This window comes from Triticum dicoccoides, chromosome 7B (assembly GCF_002162155.2).
Source record: "Triticum dicoccoides isolate Atlit2015 ecotype Zavitan chromosome 7B, WEW_v2.0, whole genome shotgun sequence".
Taxonomy (NCBI): Eukaryota; Viridiplantae; Streptophyta; class Magnoliopsida; order Poales; family Poaceae; genus Triticum; species Triticum dicoccoides.
In genome coordinates this window covers 150,835,045-150,857,311 of record NC_041393.1, presented here as the reverse complement: position 1 = coordinate 150,857,311, position 22,267 = coordinate 150,835,045, and the positions used below count along the sequence as shown (strand labels likewise).

At 45.5% G+C, this 22,267-nt stretch overlaps 1 protein-coding gene and 1 long non-coding RNA gene across 2 annotated transcripts; both read left to right on the top strand.

Moving 5' to 3' along the window:
• Nucleotides 1-11,892: 11,892 nt before the first annotated feature.
• LOC119337399 (rhamnogalacturonan I rhamnosyltransferase 1-like) lies at nt 11,893-16,108 on the top strand. Its single transcript, XM_037609525.1, has 8 exons — nt 11,893-12,688; nt 13,667-13,734; nt 13,837-13,925; nt 14,026-14,191; nt 14,273-14,562; nt 14,690-14,894; nt 15,001-15,158; nt 15,274-16,108. The coding sequence occupies exons 1-8, from the start codon at nt 12,409-12,411 to the stop codon at nt 15,515-15,517; spliced, it is 1,500 nt and encodes a 499-aa protein (XP_037465422.1). The 5' UTR covers nt 11,893-12,408; the 3' UTR covers nt 15,518-16,108.
• Nucleotides 16,109-19,101: 2,993 nt separating this feature from the next.
• On the top strand, nt 19,102-21,655 carry LOC119338195. Its single transcript, XR_005163831.1, has 2 exons — nt 19,102-19,292; nt 21,357-21,655. It is a non-coding gene; the product is annotated as an uncharacterized LOC119338195 (long non-coding RNA).
• The last annotated feature ends 612 nt before the right edge of the window (nt 21,656-22,267 follow it).

Sequence of the window (22,267 nt, the reverse complement as noted above, 5' to 3'; positions counted from 1 at the left end):
TACTTTCGGGGTCACCCTTCAGATCTTTTGCTTTGGCAAAGGCTCTGAGTCGGAGGAGATTATAGTTACCTCTTCATCGGCTACTTGACTGTTCCCCGTATCCTCCTGAAGGGATAGAATGTCAGACAGGTAATGACAAGGGAATTAAGAAAATTTAAAGATTACCTCTTCATCATCCGAAGAACTATCATCCAATTTGAGTAAGTCGGAGGCGCTGGGTTTCTTCTTCTTTGAGGTTCCTGTCTTGGCGGCTTTCCTTTCAGTTTTCTTGGTCGTCCTGGCTTGTTTGGCAGTCTCATGGTCATATTTGACCTTCCAGAAGTTATCATCGGCCTGTGGAAAAGGATAAGGAATTATGAGTACAAAAAAGGTATAACAGAGCAAAGAGTATTTATTAAGATTGATAACTTACTGCAGGGGCCGGGTTCTTCTTGCAAAAGGGAAGTAAGCCGAAGGTGTTATTTGTCACAGTGCCCTCCTTCAGCAGCAACTAGGTCGTAGCATCCACCACATGATCTGGTAAGTCGTTAGGACTATGGCGTAACGGGTCATCCTTTTCGCCTATGTAAGTACACATTAAGCCGGAACGGCGGCTTAATGGAAATACTCGCCAAGTGACCCAGACTCGGACCAGATCGATGCCGTTTAAACCGTTTCCCAAGAGAGCTTTGATCTTCTTGATGGTGGGATTGAGAGGCAGACGCTCAACGGCCGTCAGTTTGTCTGCTAGCGGATGGTTGAACTCAAGGCACAGGGCGCGAAAGCCGGGCAGAGGCTTCTCATCAGCCGGAGAAGTGTCCTGACAGTAGAACCACATTTTGTTCGAATCTTTGGGGTGACTCGGTAGCTCAGCATAAGGAAAAAGGCAGTCTCTCCGTCACTGAATCGAGATGCCGCCTAGCTCAAGACTAGGCCCATTGGCGCGTTCATTTTGCCGATTCAAGTAAAAAAGTTCTCTGAACATAAGCAGGCTTGGCTCCTCTCCCAGATACACTTCGCAAAAGACTTAGAAATTGCAAATATTTGACATGGAATTGGGTCCGATGTCTTGAGGTCTAAGGTCAAAGAAATTCAAAACCTCCCTGAAGAATTTTGAGCCGGGAGGAGCAAATCCCCGGCTCATATGATCCGTAAAAATTATTACCTCCCCTTCTTTCGGTTGAGGCCTCTCTTCAGACGGGTCAGGGGCACGATAAGACATGACCTCCTTTTTTGGCAGGTGGCCAGATTTCACGAACTCAGCCAGTTTACTCTTGGTAACTATGGATGGGACCCAATTGTAGGTGACAGGGGCTTTGGCAGCCTTAGGAGCCATGACAACAATTGGCCTATGACAAAATAAGAAGATCCGGTTCAATTTTAACCCGGAAGAAATATCTTAATTATTCAAGGTGGCGGCTTAATAAGGGGCCTAATGATATAAGGATAGTTGTGCAACAGTGTCTAAGCCGCCACATGTATCAAAAGCAGTTCAAACTTCTTAAGGTCATAAGAAGCAAGTAAGGTTAACAGATCAGTGTTATCTATTTGAACCGGCTACATAAGCAGTTGAGTTTAAGCGTATTCAACAGAAGCGGTTTTCCGGGTGATACAAACATGTTTCATAATCTGCTACTGTTGTTGGAGATCAAAGATCTGTTTTGATAAGAAAAATTTCTAGACCTAAAAGCTGATGCAGAGGTGTTCATAGGCTCGAATGAGGCTCTTAGGCAGAGAAAGAGATCTGATTTATATCCAAAACAAGTGCGAAAACAACTACTGCGGCCATTTTATATCATTCTCAGATCAGAAGAGGCATCTAAGAAGAGAACTAACCAGGGTTTGGTTCTAATGGTGATGAACTCCGACGAACTCGAGGAAGATCTAATGTGGATCTAAGCAAGGAAGGGAAGGGAACTTACGGATCTGGATGGGTTGCGGGAGTTCACCGTTGTTTTCTGATCCGATTCAGGTTGATGCAGCGGCCTGGGATGGTGAAGACAAGAAGCTCGACAGCGGCGGCGGTGGAGCTCAAGAGCAGCAAGAGGAGGAAGATGACTGGAAGGAGGAAATGGGAAGACCAGGGTCGCGCCTATTTATAAGAGAAGGATAACTGAGGCGGCGCGAGAAACGAGGAGATAAAATTTATTATCCAGCGGCCCTGATGCCTCGATTCTCGGGATGGTCAGTAAAGGCAAAGATCCGTTGGAGGATATGACGGAGTAAAAATAAGTTTTATTGAAGATGACGTCACGGTGATTTAACCCAGATCCAGATGATGACGTTACGGCGGGTTAAAATTTTTGTGCAAGACAAAAGACTGAAGGACAGTTCCATAAGGTATTTTAAGATTGACATGAACAGGTTCGATCAATCTGGGGCCTAATGTTGGGGATATAACTATTTGTGTAAGCCGCCCAGGAGGGGCCAGGTTACGCAAAGAAGACTCACCAGAAAGAAGCCCAAGACCAAAGCATGAAGATGGCGGTTCATAGAGGGCTTAAGGCCCACAGGCGACTTAAAGCCCGTTGTAGTAAACCGCCACAATAATATGACTTGTATCATAAGGTAGACTTAACTAGTCACCGAGCCGGACACTGTTTATAAGCCGGTCGGGACTCTGTAAGCCGCAGGGCGTCACCCCGTGTATATAAGGGGACGACCTGCTGGCGGCTTGGGGCAAGAAACAACTCATCGAGAGCCGGGCATAGCGTATCTCTCTCCCTGGTCATCGAAACATCAATACCAACCCAACTAGACGTAGGCCTTACCTTCACCGTAAGGGGCCGAACTAGTATAAAACTTCTCGTGTCCCTTGTCCCGATTAACCCCTTCAAGCTTCCTAGTTGCGATGGCTCCACAACTAAGTCCTTTCACGAGGACATCTGATGTGACAATTCCACGACACCCTCTCACGCTGGTGGTGAACTTGCAGTGGTAGGATGACACCCTATTTTGGATGTGGTGGTAGGTTAACACCAAGGTAGTGCTAGGTTGAACTTGCTATGTCATATGATCATGCATGCTTTACTTCTCTTCTGCTCCATTGTTGTTTGTGTGCTACTTTGCTTGCTACTTGTGTGCTCCATTGATTTGTTGCTTCAACTATTGCTCTTGTGCATTGCTAGGGCAAGTGGTATGCCGTGTTCATCGGTAAGGCTCCAGGGGTTTATAGTTCATGGGAAGAAGCCAATGCACAAGTGGCATCGTATAACAACATCAGCCATAGAGGGTTCAAGACTAGCAGACAGCAGAACAAGCTTACTTTGACTGGGTGCGAAAGCACGGAGGCAGCAGTGTTGACAGTGGCTAGGTTGGAGGTGTCAAAGTGAAAGGTGCTAAGGTGGATCGTCAGTTTGGGCTAAAGCTGAATCAATTCATCATCTTCGCCCAGTTCATCACCATTGTTGTGTTGTGGCGTTGGTGTGCTAGGTGTGATCATTGTGGGTAAGCTCACCAACTAGGGTACAAGGTAAGCACAACATGTACGCCGTATGCAACCAAACACCGTGTTCATGTGCCGCTTGGGCCAATGCAGACAACCAAACAAAGTGCACCTGCGTATTATCTAATGCAGGGACACTAGATGCAGACAACCAAACAACTTGTAGATGGCGTATTAGGGCCTGTTTTTGCTTAATCGGGCTAGGTTAATAAGTGTATGCGATGCAGGAACTGTTCACAACGGCAACCAAACACGCCCATAGTGTTTTGAGTTTTTTTCTTCTTCTTTTTTCTGCTAGAAGTGTTTTCGGCTTGTTAGCCATCGGATTTGGCTCATGTACGATAGGATTGCTCGGCAACACGTAGCGAGTGGATGTACAGAGTGGACCGTGGTAGTCCAACAATGTACATTTTCAATTGTGATTTTCCAAAAGAAAATATTAGTACAATGTAAGTGGAGGCACTAATTACTTACAACATTCATATGCATTTCCCATGGAAACAACAAGCTCGCTACAAGAAGAAAAGAAAAACACTTTCTCTCAATTTGATTGTTCATAATTCAATCCGTGAGACTCCCCTAAGAAAATATAAATTAAATTAAACAATCCCAAATCCCATCTCTTCCCAGATTCGAAATTAACATATAGAACTCACATGGCGTTGCCACCGGCTTGCCCCGCCTCCCATGGCCTTTGGGTCGTGGAGGTGCGGAGAACCTCGACCCTCGCCGGTGGGAGGGACCCCGCTCTCGTTCTTGTTAGGTTTTAGTGTCTTGGCTGGAGTTGTGTGACCATGATGATGTCCCTAAGTAGGAATAATGTCTTCCACGTCTAATCCCATTTTGATGATGTGTCTAGCGTCGTTGAAGGAAGTCTGTAGGTGTGTCTCCGTCGGATCTTGTTAGATTCGATCGGTGTTGGTCTTCGATGGGTCTATTTGGATCCATTGTGTTTCATGGCTTACATGTTTGATCCTTCTAATCTACAACTCTCTTCATCGGGGATGGTTTCTGCTGTGGTGTGTTGGTTTCGTGGGGCCTTAGCTATTGGAAATATGAGCAATTTACCGAATGATTTTATTAACAGAAATACTAGATAAAGCATGACTAGTATAGCAGTGATAAAACAAGTCATGCGATTTGACAAAGTGAAGGTAAATAACATGTGCATATATGAGCTAGAACCGATCATCTCTCGAGCAGACAGTAGATCAAGATGCATATATGAGGTAGATCCTAACATGTGTAGGGAAAACACTAGAACAAGGAACTGTGGCAGGACCTCTAATAGGAAAAACAAGAACACGTACTGGACAGTAGCCGGAGCAGAGGCACTGGACTTGGGGTCGGTGTCCTCCATGTCGTCGAGGAGGTTGTCGACGTCAGGGAAGTAGTCGTCGGAGTCCGGGGCGTCCGTGACGAAGAAGTCAGTAGTCGCGCAGAGCGCTCCCCAAAAACCTTATCACCCTTCTCCCGTACAGGACTCAAAAGGTGCGGTTTCGGAGGCCTACTGTCCCGACTCACGGTGCACGCCACAAGCCGGGATGAGGAAGACAGCAGCAGCGCAGAGATTGGAAGCAGTGGCGAGAGGAAGGAGAGGTTCTGGTGCGTCTCTCTGGGAGGAGCGACCTCCCTTTTATAGGCGCAAGAGAAGGAGGCGAGAGGCTGCGCCGGGAGCTGAAGGGAATGCGGGAGACGAAACGAACAGGCAGCAGCCGAAGAGGCGCGCCGTTCGGATTCAGTGTCCACTACAGAAAAATGTTTCAGCTTCTAAGTGACCTTTCGTATACCCGTAATGCATGGCAAAAATTTAGACATAGGCTCGGCTCATTCCCGCGGCGCGGCGCGTTGTGACGAGGCATGGCGTGGCGTGGCGTGGCATGGCAAGGCGGGCGGCGGAGGAGGAGCGCGCGTGGATGTCCCTCTTGTTCTCATGCTCATACAAGTGGGGAAAGAACCTCCCTTATAAGGAGGTCCAACTCCCACTCAACTATCAATGTGGGACTAAACTTTAGTAGTATCCCTTGCCTTGCACAAATGGGCTAAGTGGGCCTCTAGGATTTATTTAGGAATTTCTGAAATAGTTATTGGGTTGTCCCAAAATAGACTAAATTCCAGCAATCCCCCACCAGATCCCAGAGGCGCACAAAATTTGCCTTTGGTTCCAAAACACTGTTTTATATACCGGTACTGCAGTGGAGACTGTTAAGTTGAACTTCCACCTAGAACTCTACGCTACACTAGTAAGCAACTTGAACAGTGGACTGGGCCTTGAACTGCAAGTTTTCCGCGAATCTAGCTTCACATAAAGCCTTGACCGATACGTGGCTACCGTGGGTCTTCCCCACGGGTGGAGCTTATGCGTCATACTCCGAGACCTTTCATGAGTTTACTAGAGAGAATCCTACTCTCATAGATTGCGACGTTTAACAATCAAACTCATATAGGTGCGTTCTTCAAAAGATGTTCTGCATGACAACATCTCTGCTTCAAAAAGCCACTTAGAACACATTAAGATATACATCAACCTGCCATGCAAATTAGGAGAGTATTGCATCTTCATGGAGTGGTATTTTTAACAGTAAGGATACTCTCCTCCCAGTTGACCAACAACTTGTCTTCCATATCTAATTCACGGGATCTCCGATCACAAAGAATAGGTTACCACTGTGAACAACTCGTATTGTGGGTCTCATACCCATCTCCCTCGATGCATTATCTATCATATTACGTGATAGACCCTTAGTAAAGGATCTGCCAGATTTTTAGACGTTTGGATATAATCCAATGCAATAACTCCGGAGTTTCTCATTTTTCTGATAGACTTTAACCTTCTCTGAATGTGTCTTGATGACTTCATGTTATCCTTTGAACTGTTCACTTTTGTGATCACAGTTTGATTATCGCAGTTCATAAGGATACCTGGTACAGGTTTCTCAACAACCGGCAAATCATGCAAGAGCCGACGAAGCCAATTTGCTTCGATCGTAGCTGTATCTAGTGCTGTGAGTTCTGCTTCCATTGTTGACCTCGTTAAGATGGTCTGCTTGCAAGACTTCCAAGAAACAGCGCCACCTCCATGAGTGAATACATATCCGCTCGTGGCCTTTATCTCATCAGCATCTGATATCCAGTTTAAGTCACTATACCCTTCAAGCACCTTTGGGTGCCCAGTGTAGTGAATTCCATAATTCGCAGTGCCTTTCAAATAACGCAAAACTCTCTCTAGAGCTTTCCAATGCACATCTCTTGGTTTTGAGACAAACTGACTCAGTTTGCTAACAGCAAAAGAGATGTCAAGTCTTGTAGCACTGGCTAAGTACATAAGCGAGCCAATAATCTGAGAATACTTCAATTGATCTCTAGCAATTCTTCGATTCTTTTGAAGCAGCACGCTAGCATCATATGGTGTTGGAGAGGCTTGCAGTCACTATAGCCAAAGCGACTCAAGATCTTTTCCACATAGTGAGATTGAAGCAATGTAATCCCACCATCATCATCTCTCAACAACTTGATGTTCAGAATGACATCAGCCACTCCTAAATCCTTCATCTCAAAACAACGAGATAGGAAATCCTTGACCTCCTTAATAACATTCATATTTGTTCCGAAAATCAGTATGTCATCAACATACAAGCAAAGCATAACTCCCTCGCCCCCCACCATAGCGACAGTACACACATTTGTCAGCTTCGTTCATAACAAAGCCTGCAGCTGTCAAAGTTCTTTCGAACTTCTCATGCCACTGTTTGGGTGCTTGCTTGAGTCCATACAAAGACTTCAGCAACTTGCACACTTTCCCTTCCTGACCATCTATTACAAACCCATCTGGTTGTTCCATATAAATTTTCTCATCCAACTCTCCATTTAGGAAAGCAGTCTTAACATCCATTTGATGAATGAGAAGACCATGTGAGGCAGCTAGTGAAAGTAGAACTCGAATAATGGTCAGTCGAGCCACAGGTGAGTAAGTATCAAAGAAGTCTTCACCTTCCTTTTGGGTATAACCCTTAGCCACGAGCCGAGCCTTGTACTTTTCAATAGTACCATCAGGCCTAAGCTTCTTCTTGAATACCCATTTGCATCATATAGGTTTGCACCCATAAGGATGATCAGTTATCTCCCAAGTTTCATTCGCCAAGATGGAATCCATCTCGCTACGAACTGCTTCCTTCCAGTAGTCAGCATCTTCAGATGCATAGGCCTCTGAAATAGAACTGGGAGTGTCATCTATGAGATACACAAGAAAATCATCACCAAAAGACTTTGCAATCCTTTGTCTCTTGCTCCTAGTAGGAACTTCATTATTTTCCTCCAGGTTTTTCAAAGTGTTCCATTGAAATGGCAGGTTCAGTAATTGTAACTGGTTCCTGATTCGATGAACTAGGCATCTCCTGATTAGATGAGGTAGCCATATCCTTCATGGGAAATATATCTTCAAAGAAAATTGCATCATTTGACTCCATGATCGTACCGACATGCATGTCAGGTACCTCAGATTTTACAACCAAGAATCTATAACCAATGCTATGAAAAGCATATCCCAGGAAAACACAATCCACAGTTTTTGGTCCCAGCTTCCGCTTCTTTGGAATTGGCACATTGACCTTCGCCAAACAACCCCAGGTTCGTAGATAGGAGAGCTTTAACCTTTTCTTCTCCCATTCCTCGAATGGAGTTATCTCTTTGTTCTTTGTGGGAACTCGGTTTAGGACATGACATGCTGTCAATATCGCCTCCCCCCACCATGCCTTGGAGAGACCCGAAGGATCTAACATGGCGTTAACCAAATCAGTTAGAGTATGGTTCTTCCTTTCGGCCACCCATTTGACTGAGGTGAATAGGGAGGCGTCCTCTCATGGATTATACCATGTTCCACACAAAAGGAATCAAATTCATTTGAGAAATACTCTCCACCACGATCGGACCTAAGCCTCTTGATCTTTCGATCAAGTTGGTTTTCCGCTTCAGCTTTATAGATCTTCAAATAGTTCAAAGCCTCATCCTTAGATTTCAGAAGATACACATGACAGTATCTAGTGGAGTCATCAATTAACGTCATGAAATATTTCTTTCCACCTTTTGTCAAAACACCATTCATTTCACATAGATCTGAATGTATGAGTTCTAGTGGTGCAAGATTTCTCGTTTTCGCAGTCACATGAGACTTACGTGGTTGCTTAGCTTGCACACACACTTGACACTTGGATCCCTTGACAGTGGTGAAACTAGGGATTAAGTTCAACTTCGCTAGTCGCGACATGCAACCAAAGTTAACATGACAAAGACGTGAATGCCACACATTTGATTCACTATTGTTGCAAATATGATTACCAACTTTATTGCAAACGTCTGATAAGGATAAACGAAACAGGCCTCCTGACTCATAGCCTTTGCCAACAAATGTTCCATACTTGGAAATTACAAATTTATTCGACTCAAAGACAAGCTTGTAGCCATCTCTACATAGAAGAGATCCGCTAACAAGATTTTTATTGACGGAGGGGACATAATGCACGTTCTTCAGCCGCACGATCTTCCCCGAAGTAAACTTTAGATCGACTGTGCCAACACCATGAATAGAAGCACTTGAACCGTTGCCCATTAGCACGGTTGAAGTCCCTGTGGTCTGATAAGATGAAAACATGGAAATATCACCGCATACATGCACATTAGCACCCGTGTCAAACAACCAATCAGGAGAATGACATACTGAAAGAATAGTGGGAAATATACCATACCCAGCATCCTTCATGTCAGTGTCTCCAATGACAACATTAGCGGTCTTGCTGCCTTTCCCAGGATGACGCTTGTCATAGCGATTAGAACAACTAGGAGCCCAATGATCAGGATCTCCACACACATGACAAGCACCTTTCTTCTTGTCACTCTTCTTCTTGAAGTTCGTGTGTTGTACAGCCTTGTTCTTCCCATCAAACTTTGCTTTACCATCAAGCTTGCCCTTGTTCTTGAACTTGTGGGACTGGAAGATTTTCTTCTGTACCAAATTGGCACTAGATCCTCCCTTAATACCTCGAGCACGTGTGTCCTTTGCTCCCGCCTTTTCTTCCACATCAAGAGTACCAATGAGATCCGGAACGGAAAACTGCTGTCTCTTATGCTTCAGTAAGGTAGCAAAGTTCCTCCATGAAGGAGGAAGCTTAGTGATGATACCCCCAGCAACAAACTTGTCCGGTAGCATGCAATTGAAGTGCTCAAGTTCTCTAGCAAATGACTGTATCTCATGAGCCTGCTCAACCACAGAGCGCTCTTCAGTCATCCTGTAATCATAGAATTGCTCCATGATGTACAGCTCAGTGCTGGCATCCGAGACCCCAAACTTGGCCTCGAGTGCGTCCCACATATCTTTTCCATTGTCAATTGACGCATAAGCATCAACTATGTTCTCACCAAGAACACTCAAGAGAGCAGCCTTAAAACAGAGTATCCATTTTCTGAAAAGCTTGTGCCTGTTGAGCATCAAGTTCTCCTTCAGGTCTGCCAAGAGTGGCGTCATAGCAACTCATGGTTTGAAACCATAAGACTGCTCTCACGCGCCACCTCTTATAGTGGATACCCTCAAACATAGGAGGTCTTATGGAAGCAGCAAAACCACTTGGGGTAAATTGCCTATAATAAGGTTTTTGGATTGTTGGAAATATGAGCAATTTACCGAATGATTTTATTAACAGAAATACTAGATAAAGCATGACTAGTATAGCAGTGATAAAACAAGTCATCCGATTTGACAAAGTGAAGGTAAATAACATGTGTATATATGAGCTAGAACCGATCATCTCTCGAGCAGACAATAGATCAAGATGCATATATGAGGTAGATCCTAACATGTGTAGGGCAAACACTAGAACAAGGAACTGTGGTAGGACCTCTAACAGGAAAAACAAGAACACGTACTGGACAACAGCCGGAGCAGAGGCACTGGACTTGGGGTCGGTGTCCTCCATGTCGTCGAGGAGGTTGTCGACGTCAGGGAAGTAGTCGTCGGAGTCCGGCGCGTCCGTGACGAAGAAGTCAGCAGTCGCGCAGAGCGCTCCCCAAAAACCTTATCACCCTTCTCCCGTACAGGACTCAAAAGATGCGGTTTCGAAGGCCTACTGTCCCGACTCGCGGCGCACGCCGCAAGCCGGGATGAGGAAGACAGCAGGAGCGCAGAGATTGGAACCGGTGGCGAGAGGAAGAAGAGGTTCTGGTGCGTCTCTCTGGGAGGAGCGACCTCCCTTTTATAGGCGCAAGAGAAGGAGGCGAGAGGCTGTGCCGGGAGATGAAGGGAACACGGGAGACGAAACGAACATGCAGCAGACGAAGAGGCGCGCCGTTCGGATTCAGTGTCCACTACAGAAAAATGTTTCAGCTTCCGAGTGACCTTTTGTATACCCGTAGTGCGTGGCAAAAATTTTGACATCGGCTCGTTCCGGCGCGGCGCGTCGCGACGAGACGGACGGCGGAGGAGGAGCGCGCGTGGATGTCCCTCTTGTTCTCATGCTTATACAAGTGGGTAAAGAACCTCCCTTATAAGGAGGTCCTACTCCCACTCAACTAGCAATGTGGGACTAAACTTTAGTAGTATCTTTTGCCTTGCCCAAATAGGCTAAATGGGCTTCTAAGATTTATTTAGAAATTTCTGAAATAGTTATTGGGCTGTCCCAAAATAGACTAAATTCCAACAATAGCATCACAAACTTCTTGATTTTCTACCACTACAAAGTTTGCCCTGCTTTAGTGAGAAAGGACGTTGACGGCGATGTATCTTTGGCTTGCTTTAATGCTTATGGTTGTCGCTAGATGGTCCGTAGACATGATTGTAAATGTTAACTCTAATGTTCTAGGTAAGTTACGATTGAAAGTTTTTCTTTTTAAAAAAAACATGCTGCGACTCAGATGCCATTATCGAAAGAGCGATAAAATCGTAAAAATGCAGCAGCAAACAGCCTTGCCATGTGCCGAAGAAGATCTCCCCACAAGATACCTAATACAGCAGTATAGCTCTAAAAAAAATACCCAGGACAAAAACAAGAAGCAAACACCGGCATGTGAGCCGCGAGAGCAATACAAAACTCCAACAACAATCAGGTCCCTGCACAGCACTGTCAAACACAGCAGCCTGTCAAACACAGCAGCACGCCGAGCCAAACCGAAAAAAAAAAACGAGAAGCGGATCGAGTCATCGTCGTCAGTTTAAACGGCGTGAACCCGCGCCGGCAGCCGCGGCGCCGACTCCGTCGTCACGGGCCCAAACGGCTCCCTCCGCTCTAACCGTGCCGGCCAATCCCGGCCGTCCGCTGGCATCTGAGGCCCGAGCCGCGGCCACGTGTGCGCGGCGCCCGCCCGTGTGCAGCCCCCCGGTGCCACCAACCGTTTCCCGCAGCGGGTTAGGACACGCATTAATACGGCTACGCGCACCCCGCCAGAGGAGTGTGTGCATCACGGTCACTTCCACCGACGCCGCGGCCCAAAAATAACTAGGCGCCCCCACAAATCGCTCTCCCTCACCCTCTCTCTCTCTCCCTCCCTCCTCTGCCCCGAGATCCGCCCCGCGACCCCGTCACCCCGCCACGCCCCGCTCGCCCGTCTCCGGCGCCGATCCTCCAACCCCGCCGCCCATTTCGGTGCCCACCGGTGCTCGTCCCCTACGGCGGCACGACCACGGCCGCCTTCCTTTTGGCGGTTCATTCGAGGAGCCGATCGATACGGGTACGGCACCGCGCCCGACGTGCCGGACGGGCGGTTGCTGCTCGCCGGAGGAGGCAGCGAGGGCCGTCCACGGCCGCGTTTCTGTCGCGAACGTCGCGGCTCTCTCGGCTGTGGTGGACCGACGAGGGCAGAGGCCTTGTGCGCTGCTGCATTGGGTGGAACGGAGCCAGAGCCACAGCCAGGCGGGCTCCTCGAGGCGGCGGCGACGGATTTGAGGCTCGGATGCTTGCTGCCCCGAGGATTCCTCTGCTCCCGTCGGTCCATGGTCGTTGATGGCGTGGAAGGCGGCCATGGGGGGTAAGGCGGCCGGCATCGGAGGCGAGAAGCTCAAGTGCCCGCCGTCGTCCGCCGCAAGGTCGCGGATGAAGCTCTGGATGGTGCGCGCCACCACCACCGTCCTGCTCTGGACCTGCGTCATGCAGCTCACCGCCGTCGGCGAGACGTGGGGCCCGCGGGTGCTCAAGGGATGGCCCTCCTGCCTCACGCCCCCCGAGGAGGCCGCCGCCGTGCGCCCGGCCGTCGTCGAGAGGGCCGCGTTGCTGCCGCCCAAAAGTGAGTTTGATTCTTCGCTCGCTCTTTCGCTTTCGCTCGCCCTGTTCGATCCGCTCCGTGTCCGAATGCTGTTCCTAGGACATTGACAGGCCGCCAGCATTTTGGTCTGGTACATCCATCCAAAATCTCCAGCGTAGATTTTATCAACCTGGGATGATAAAGATTGGTGGTTGGCGTAGATTTCGCTCATTTTTCCATGTGCCTGAGTTGGTTTGCAAATTTGCGTAATTTAGCTCGGGCGATGCGGATTTCATTCTGTGGTAACGCTGTTAGTGTAGAAATGTTTTTTCATCTTTGCTGCATCGGAATCGGTAAATTAATTCTCTTGTTTAGTAGGCTGGACATGTGGTGATGCCGATTGTAGAAATTGGGCAATGTAGGATCTCCTTTCGATTGGTGCCTAGGTGGGTCAGGAGGAGTCTTCACTATTCTGGTCGTTCGCAGCCTCCACGATAGATTCATGTTTTGGGTTCTTTCCATGTTAGGATCACACTTTTTAGGTTGGTTGAACCTGAATACTTGAATATGCTTTTACTGCCGGCAATCATTCATGACTCCAACCGATGTTTTGGTCCCTCATAATTATGCCCATCATTTTTCACATCGATAAAAAAGGAATGCCCAGCTGCTTTTGAGTAACTGAAGCAACGTGTTGTGAGCTAACTGTATTGGAACTTTTGTGCGTAGCATTCACGTTCTGTAGGCTAACTGTTGGTATGTTCAGTTACATCGTGGCGCTTCGACGTGTTTGCACACTGTATCCTCATTCATAATTATGAGTCTTTTCCAGCATGGAAAGTTGCAATTTTTATGACCCGAGGGACTGCTAAAGTATGCTCGATTTTCCTGTTGCCACAAATACTCAGTGTACATAACTGCATTAATATTGCTTTGTTTGTTATTAGTACAGCCTTGCCTTGAATATTTAAGCATCTGCTATAACTGTGCTAATGTTTTATTGCTGTCATCATCTTGCAGGAATTTACAGGAACAATGGTTATTTGATGGTCTCATGCAATGGTGGTCTTAACCAAATGCGAGCTGCTGTAAGATATTGGAAATCTGTGTTCATAATTTTTGTAAGTAATGTGATTGACAACCATTGACTCTTAATATTGGTTTCTTTTCTCTATGTTTTGTTCTTTCAGATATGTGATATGGTTGTAATAGCAAGATATTTGAATGTCACTTTGGTTGTGCCAGAGTTGGACAAGACTTCTTTTTGGAATGACCCGAGGTACAGTTTGACACCTTGATATTAGTTTCATTTGCCTGTTTTTTTCTTCTTGAAATATTAGTGGGCTTTGCCTTTAATGTTGATCCATTCTGCATTGCAGTGAGTTTCAAGATATATTTGACGTCGAACACTTTATAACCTCCTTACGCGACGAAGTTCGCATACTGAGGGAACTGCCTCCAAGGGTAAAGCGAAGAGTTGAACTTGGTATGTTCCACTCAATGCCACCTATCAGTTGGTCTGATATCTCCTATTACCATAATCAGGTAAGCTGCACGTCATGTTATGTTAGGGCTGCTTTGGAGCATATTATTGAATAAGCTAATGGTTGATTAAATTTGACCCAGATTCTTCCATTGATTCGAAAACACAAGGTTCTGCATTTGAATAGAACTGACGCTAGGCTAGCAAACAATGGTTTACCTATGGAGATTCAAAAACTGAGATGCAGAGTAAATTATGCCTCTCTGAGATTTACCGCTGAAATTGAAGATTTGGGCAAGCGTGTAATTAGAATACTTCGCCAAAATGGTCCTTTCTTGGTTCTTCATTTACGTTACGAAATGGATATGCTGGCTTTCTCTGGCTGTACTCAAGGTTGCAGTAACGAAGAGGCAGAAGAGCTCGCAAGAATGAGGTGAATATTTTGGTATTGTTACAATTTAATTCTTCTTAGGACAATACCTGTTAGTAGAGCGGGTCTTTAAAACATTCAATTAAACATACTCTTACAACAGCTGTCAAACTATTGTTGGCTTTTTAAGGTATGCTTATCCGTGGTGGAAAGAGAAAATCATCGACTCGGACTTGAAAAGAAAAGATGGCCTTTGCCCATTGACGCCAGAGGAGACTGCTCTTGTCCTCAGAGCATTGGACATTGATAGAAGTATGCAAATATACATCGCAGCTGGGGAAATATATGGTGGAAAACGCAGGATGGCAGCTCTCACTTCAGCTTATCCGAATGTGGTATGGACACAGTGGACATGTTTAACTGTTTATCACACTTGCATTAGATGGAAATTTCTTTCTTGTTCTCCTTGCTAATTCATATTGCTTTAACAATGATTTACAGGTGAGGAAAGAGACACTTCTGGAACCTTCTGATCTAATGTTCTTCCAGAACCATTCGTCCCAAATGGCTGCACTGGATTACATGGTTTCTCTAGAAAGTGATATATTTGTTCCAACATATGATGGCAATATGGCTAAAGTTGTTGAGGGTCATCGCAGGTATGCATTGCACTTGGGTCATACATTTTGCATATTTTGTCTCTGTACCACCCCAAACATAGTAAGTTGTGTATTTATTCCGATGTGTTACTTACATGCCACTTGCTGAATGCAGGTTCATGGGTTTCAAGAAGACGATCTTGTTAGATCGAAAACTCATCGTCGACCTAGCAGATCAGTACAACAACGGTTCGTTGCGATGGGATGAGTTCTCTTTGTTGATCAAGGCTGCCCACGCAGGGCGGATGGGATCAGCCTCGAAGCGGACAGTGATTCCCGACAGACCCAAGGAGGAGGACTACTTCTATGCAAACCCCCAGGAGTGCCTGCAAGGCCCCGACCGCCTACGCACATCATGATAATCGCCGCCACCCCTGTCAATATTTCCACCCACCTCATACCATTCTTTTCACGGACGCAGCAGCCGAACCTGAGGCCAGGTTCGTCGTTATTTTGCTTGAAGAAACCGAAAGAGGGGCGGCTCGGCTCGCCATAGCTGGGATGTAAACTTGGGGAGGGGGTGGGCGCGGGTGTTGTATATCTTGGATGTAGCTGCCTAGCTGGTAAATACTCTACACGTTATAGAAATGGGGGGCGGATTATTCGTTCGTTCCACGAAAATAATGAGGAGTCATACTGAAGATACTCTTGTATAGAAGATGGTGATGATAGAGTCTACTACCACGAACAGGAAAGGTAAATTTGAGTGAGGGAGAGATGGCTGGACCCACATGTCTGTCTCTGGTGGTCTTCTTTTGGTTGTGTAAAACATAGCAGTTGTTGTTCTCCGTAGCCTCCCCCGTGCTTCCTCCCCGTCAGGCAGGGCTTATTTTTTTTTGTCAATCAAAGTTGCTGAGAGTTGTATACTACAGTGTTTATTGGATCGATGGTTACCTGTGCAGAATGTCGCTCACCACTTGGTGGTATAATTTTATTGATCCGTTGGTGCATCGAACCCTTACATGGAGTTGCTGCCGCCTGTTCGCACGCACGTGACCATGTGATGTGAGCTCGTGATCCTCGCCCTCATGTAGTACGATTGGGAGCTTAAGATATTCATGTTTGATGAATTGGTTCAGGAGTCGAGAGCGGATTTTTCATGTTTGATGAATTGGTTCAGGAGTCGAGAGCGGATTTTTCATGTTCATTGTAGTGCTGAAATGTTTCTTCAATTGCCATGTTGATTTTCCGTTACAGAGCTATATTACGTATTTTTTTGATGCATTTTTGTGTTTCGTTGTTTGCTGTTTCTGAGATTCAGAGGGGTTTTGTCATTTTTCCTTGTCTCGTTGGCTCTTGTTGGCAGCTGGGGACTGAATGGCTGATTAACCAAAGGCTTTTATCAGCGACCCAGTTACCCACTTGTCAGTTGTCACGTGCAGTTGGCTGGCTCACTTGGTTCTGTCTCCCATGCTTCCAGTTCCAGAAACGGGAAAAAGTGATTAAAGTAGCGAGGAGGTGTGTGGACGAGGCGATTCGGTACCTAGGCTCAGCTGCACCTGTGATGAAAATAAAATTTTAAGAAAACACTAGAAAAATTCAAAAAAAACTAATTATTTTTGCATGAAAGATAGTTTGGTGCGTGAGATGCGCTTCAAATTTTAAATCATTTGGACATTTGATTAGCTTTTGGCCAAAAAGGCAAATTTGAGATATGTGGAAAGTTTATTGTTCATGTATTGTTCTGATCCAGTTTGTTTTTTTGCTGTGAGCTACTCATATGTTCAAATGATCTAAAATTTGGAGCGCATCTCACGCACCAAATTATCTCCCATGCAAAATTAAAAAACATTTTTTTGAATTTTTAGTATCTTTTGTGAATTTTCTCTTCACCAGATGCAGATGAGTATGGACATAGAAATGGATATTCAAAAGGTGGCCAGAAATTGTTTTTTGGAGACCGAGCTCTATGTAGGCCTCCAAATGCAAATTTCAAAATTCATGAAAATTCAAATATGTTGATATGAGGCTTGTGCAAAAAAAATAAAATCTGAGACCTTTTAACACATGATATTATTCATCTTCCAAAGCCATGAATTTGTCTTTTTTGCACATGTCGCATTTGAACGTATTTCATTCTGAAATTTTACACACATACACCTCTCATCCTTGTTTAATTGTACAATTTTTTCAGTCTTTTGAAAATAAATTATTTGATTTTAAAGATCCGGCCTCCATGGAGGCCAAAGATCCAAAACGCCCTACTCGAAGGTGGTGTATTTTATACAAACCTTCTTATATGGTGATTATACAGACTCTTAATTGTATTTGAGAAACAAGGACACTAGGCCACATATAAACAAACTAAAATAAAGACGTGTTCGAAGTACCCTCTCAATTGTAGTAGGAATTACTCGATGCTAAAACGAATGTATCTAGATTTAAAATATATTTAAATACATCTATTTCAACGTCAATTAATACTCCTTCATCCCTAAATAGTCTCAATTTTATACTCTTATTTTGAGACGGATGGAGTATGAAATACAGGTAGTACTCATACCGGCCCAAACTCCCAGTCTGACGGACACCTCTCATATCCACCCCAAATATGGGAGGGATATGGGAAGGCCCGGACTCGTCTGTCATGTCGGGTCCATCCCACATTGGCCCACACAACCTTATTTATATTCTTTTTTTAAAAAAACATTATTTATATTCATCTCCATCCGCTTCCCGAACAAAATCCTAGCCACTCTACTTCACTCCGCTCCGCTCCGCTCTACTCAACTCCATTGCCAAGCTCCCTTCCGGTGACCGGCCTTCTCCGGCATGGCAGGCAGCAGATCTGACTCCTTTCTCGCTTGATATGCGGACTGGGACCTCATCCCAGTTGGGCCCGAAGAGGAGATGGTCGTCTGCATTGTGCTTCACCGCGCCCTCGAGAGAATCCCCGACAATGGTCAAACTCGATCAGACGGGAATCCACAGTGTCCGCCCAAATGGTGTTTGGATCCGGCACGAGGCGCGTCGCCGCTGTCTCGTCGGAGGCGGTGCGATCCTTCGGGCGTCCGAACGCCGTGGCGGACTCGCAACCCCTTCGTTAGCGCACTGACTCGGAGGCTCTCCGTGGCCCATCCACTGAGGCTATGACGCGGCGTGCCCGCCGTGCCAGGAGGAGGGCGCGCGCGGGAGGCCATGGAAACCCTTGGGCAGACACCGGCGAGGCGGAGTCGTAATCTTCGGCGCCGATACGGGTGGTCGGTAACCCCAGGTGCCGCAACCGCATCATGATGGACGTGTCGGGCTCCGGCCAAACAGATCCATCATCGACGCCACATCAACCGTTGACGTACATACCACGGGCTTCGAAGAGGAAGAGTAGGGCATATGAGAATGTGGCATCTCGAGACCCGTGAGCCCGTGTGTGTCCCACGTCTTACTCTACCTCGCCGGCGACCGCAACAACACTTCGAGGGGCATAGCTAGCCTTTGGACATGAACAGGACGGAGCCGGATGTGCTCCGCTCAAAATTAGGTTTCACGTTGCATGCAATTGTATGGATTTAAGGATTCATAATTAAGATATCCGATTGTGAAAACGATAATTCAGGTGTGGCCGGTCACTACTCCGCTGACACGCTCGAGCGAGTCTATTGGCTTTTGAGGGTCGGATTTGGTGTATCCAGGTGTAGATGCTCTAAGAAGAGCCTGCGCACACTGTATTCTTTTGCAAAAGGTGAAAGAAGCCTTCATATACTAACGACAGATCACACTAACAAAAAGCCTCCATGCTCATCGCAGATCACGCTTCCCATTTAACTCTTTTAGTTTTGAGCGGAACCTCCCATTTAACTCTGGCACCTGCTTTAGCACCGATCTTCACATCCCAGGCCTCGTTTGTTTAGCGTGGATTGGAGGGGTTTGCAGAGGATAAACCCCGCGAGACCCAGAATCCCCGCAAATACCCGTTGGCCCATTTGGTAGGCGTGGTTTGGACGGCCCAATCCCCTCGATTCCCTTTCGACCCACCCGTTCCCACGCGGTTCAGAATCATCGAGGCCCCCTAGAGGATTTGGCTGCTCGACTCGAGACGCCGCCGCCGCCGCTGCGCCGCCTCCTTCCCAAGTCGCCGCGCCACCCGACGCCTCGACGCCGGTGATCTCCTCCGGCATACTGGACTTCTCACTGGTGGTTAGTCATCGCAGCCCCTCCCCTCCCCTCCCCCCTCCTCTCCATGGCTGCCACCGCCCGTACGCCCTCCGTCCGCCTCGTCCTCACCGGCGAGCACGCCAAGAACGACCCTAACCCTAGGCCTACCCAGCTAGCTTGCCAAGAATGCCCGCCTCCTCTAGCTCCTCTTTACCCTAACCCTAAGATTGCCAAGAAAGCATAGGATGTGTCTGCCGGACAGTGCAGATGGGCGAGGATGCACTCCTGCTAACCTTCTCAATGCTTAGTTACCTCTACCTTTTAAGCAATATTCTGCTGTTAGTGGTTATGAAACTGTCACCTTGATGTGCGTAGTAGTAGGCGAGTTTCGCTAGAAGATCAAAGACTTGAGCATGGAGAAGTCCGTAGTTGATTAGTACAAATGGCTATTACGCATAGTACAAATGGCTATTTCTCTTTGCGGGTCTCAACGGATTATTCTATACATACAGGCAACATTATACTTGCACTGAACCTTACAGTCAGTGAGATTCTGTCATCGAGGAAGATACACACTGTGTATGATGTATCAGCTAACTCTGTCATGTGACTATCTTCTACATACAGTATGTGCTGTCAAAATTTTCTACCCCAAAACTTAGACATGCTTGTGTTCCCAAATATCAAAAAGACGCTTAGTTAGATCTAAGAACAAACCTATACACCAATAGTCAGCATGAAGTATTTCTAAAAGAAGTTAAGACAGTCAGCAGACACTCCACCAAATGGCACAAGTATTGACTTCACATTATGATATCTGCTAGTTTCTCTCCAAGATATGTCCAGCTTCCTGGGTAGTTTATACTGCCCCACCTGCATTTGCAATAACATTGAACGCAGAGTTAATAATTTAGTAGACTGGAAACAAAGTATAATTGCAGTTAAAACATGCATACCTTATAACAATGAACCAAACAAATCATTCCTGCTTGACAGAGTTCATCCTTCCCCGTTTCATTTTTGTAACAAAAAAGAGTCCGTAGTTGATTAGTTAATTGTTTAATCCTGATGGTAAGCATAGCCCACTTGACTTGTGCTCATTTGTTTGTCTGCGATAATCTGCTAGCCCACTTGACAGATTTGTTCATCTAAAAAATAACAGTTCTGTTTGGCGAGGAGACTTATAGGCGCCATTCATTCATTAACAGTTCCCTGTAGTTGTAGTACATCTGTGATAATCTGAATCAAAGGCTAGAATTTCCTGATTGATGCAGCTGAGCTAAAGTGTGAGCTTCAATGTTATAGACCTTGAGACATGGAAAACCTGAACTAAACTGAATCTAGATCTGTGGTGGTACACAAGTTCAGTTTATTCCTAGTTTGGTTGGTTCATATGGATTAGCTGAATGTTTTGTGAACTCATTCAGTTTATTCCTAGTTTAATTGCCGAGGTTCATTCCTGCAATATGTGGCACTGATACTAAGTACTAGTAACTACTTATTTTTGACTCTGTTGATTGATTCTATGTCATCGAGAGATTGGTTCAGATTGGTTCTTATTTCTGTCATCGATTTATTATCTAGCTAGCTAGCTAACTTGGTCCATTTCCATTGAACTGAATCTATGTAATGGACTTTGCTAACTTGTTCTCCCTCCATTTACAAATGCCATTAAATCAGGAGTAGGATTTTCTGTAGCTCCAATATAAATTCAGTGTTGCTGTAGCTTCTTGCAGTACCAAGATATTGTCAGTAGCAAGTATTTGGTTGTGCAGTGTTATCTGTATTGCTTGTATCAGTAGTACCATCTGTATTGTTTGGAGTACTCCTGTTTGCTTGCTGCGCACCTACAAAAAGAAAATGAAGAAAAAATTAAATTAATGTTGCTTGCTGGAAACTTTGCTTTAATATATGCAGCTTGTTTCTTGCTAGTAGTACAATGCTCCTACTACAAGTACAATACTCCTTGCTTGTTCTGTTCCTGAAACTTGCTGTACTACAGGCCTACTTATGTTCCAGAAGGCACTCTAATGTTCATCTAGCAAAACTTATAGTTATAAGTTATTCTGAAGGCACTCTAATATTCATCTCTATTTGTTTCATCAGGTTCTCAAGCACCAAAAGAAGCAACAATAAACAAGCTGGAGGGACAACTTTCTCTCAGATTCTCAAAGATAGATGATCATGACACCAAAAGATGGATATATCTGTATGCGAAATTATAACTGATCTTGAGCTATTCCAGAAGTACTTGTGTTGCGTTATCTTTGCTGCAAAATTATGTTGGGGCTGTGATGAACTGTTGTTGCTGCGAAAGATCATGTTGTCATGATAAATTATGATTCCTGGGATTTGGGATTCGAAGCCATGCTATTATGATAAATTATGATGTTGTTGTGATGATATATTGATTTCGAGTCATGCAAAATTATGTTGCTGCTGGGAAAAACTGCTGCTAAATTATTCCCCTGTAGCAGCTTTTCTCATTTTTATTAGGTGGCCTTTACAATTCTGTAGCAAGGATATAAGGGAGTTAGTTACATTGTATGTTATGTCAATTTGACAAACCCTGCCTACCAAACAGAAATTAAGGATTGGGGATGGAGGGGTTTTGGGGATTCAAGGGGTTTTGAGGGGATTGGGTGGAAGGGAGGGATTCACCAAATCCTCCCAAATCCCCGCCTCCGAATTCCTCCCAAATCCCTTTGTGCCAAACGAGGCCTTAGGAGATTTTTTATTTTAGGGAAAAGAGAGTTTTTTTTAATCTCCCGCGCTGAAACTCGAGTGCTGCTAATCAATGGGCGGGCCCATCTAGTACATCTGCCGTGCCTTTGGTTCGGCTATATTTCAGGTTTTCTGCTCCAGATTTTTGGTTGTATATCTGCATTTATTGTCAGTTTTTATTTGTAAAACTTATTTATATTTAATAAAATATATTATTTGCAAAATAATATTTCAGTTTTTTTCGTGCTTTCTCAAAATCTTCGTCCCATGTTTTTGAAAATATTCATGTTGAA

Coding starts and splice junctions, on each gene's coding strand:
- LOC119337399 (XM_037609525.1), top strand. CDS start 12,409: ATGGCGTGGAAGGCGGCCATGGGGGGTAAGGCGGCCGGCATCGGAGGC. Junction 14,192..14,272: donor TCTCCTATTACCATAATCAG/GTAAGCTGCACG, acceptor AATTTGACCCAG/ATTCTTCCATTGATTCGAAA. Junction 14,563..14,689: donor GAAGAGCTCGCAAGAATGAG/GTGAATATTTTG, acceptor TGGCTTTTTAAG/GTATGCTTATCCGTGGTGGA.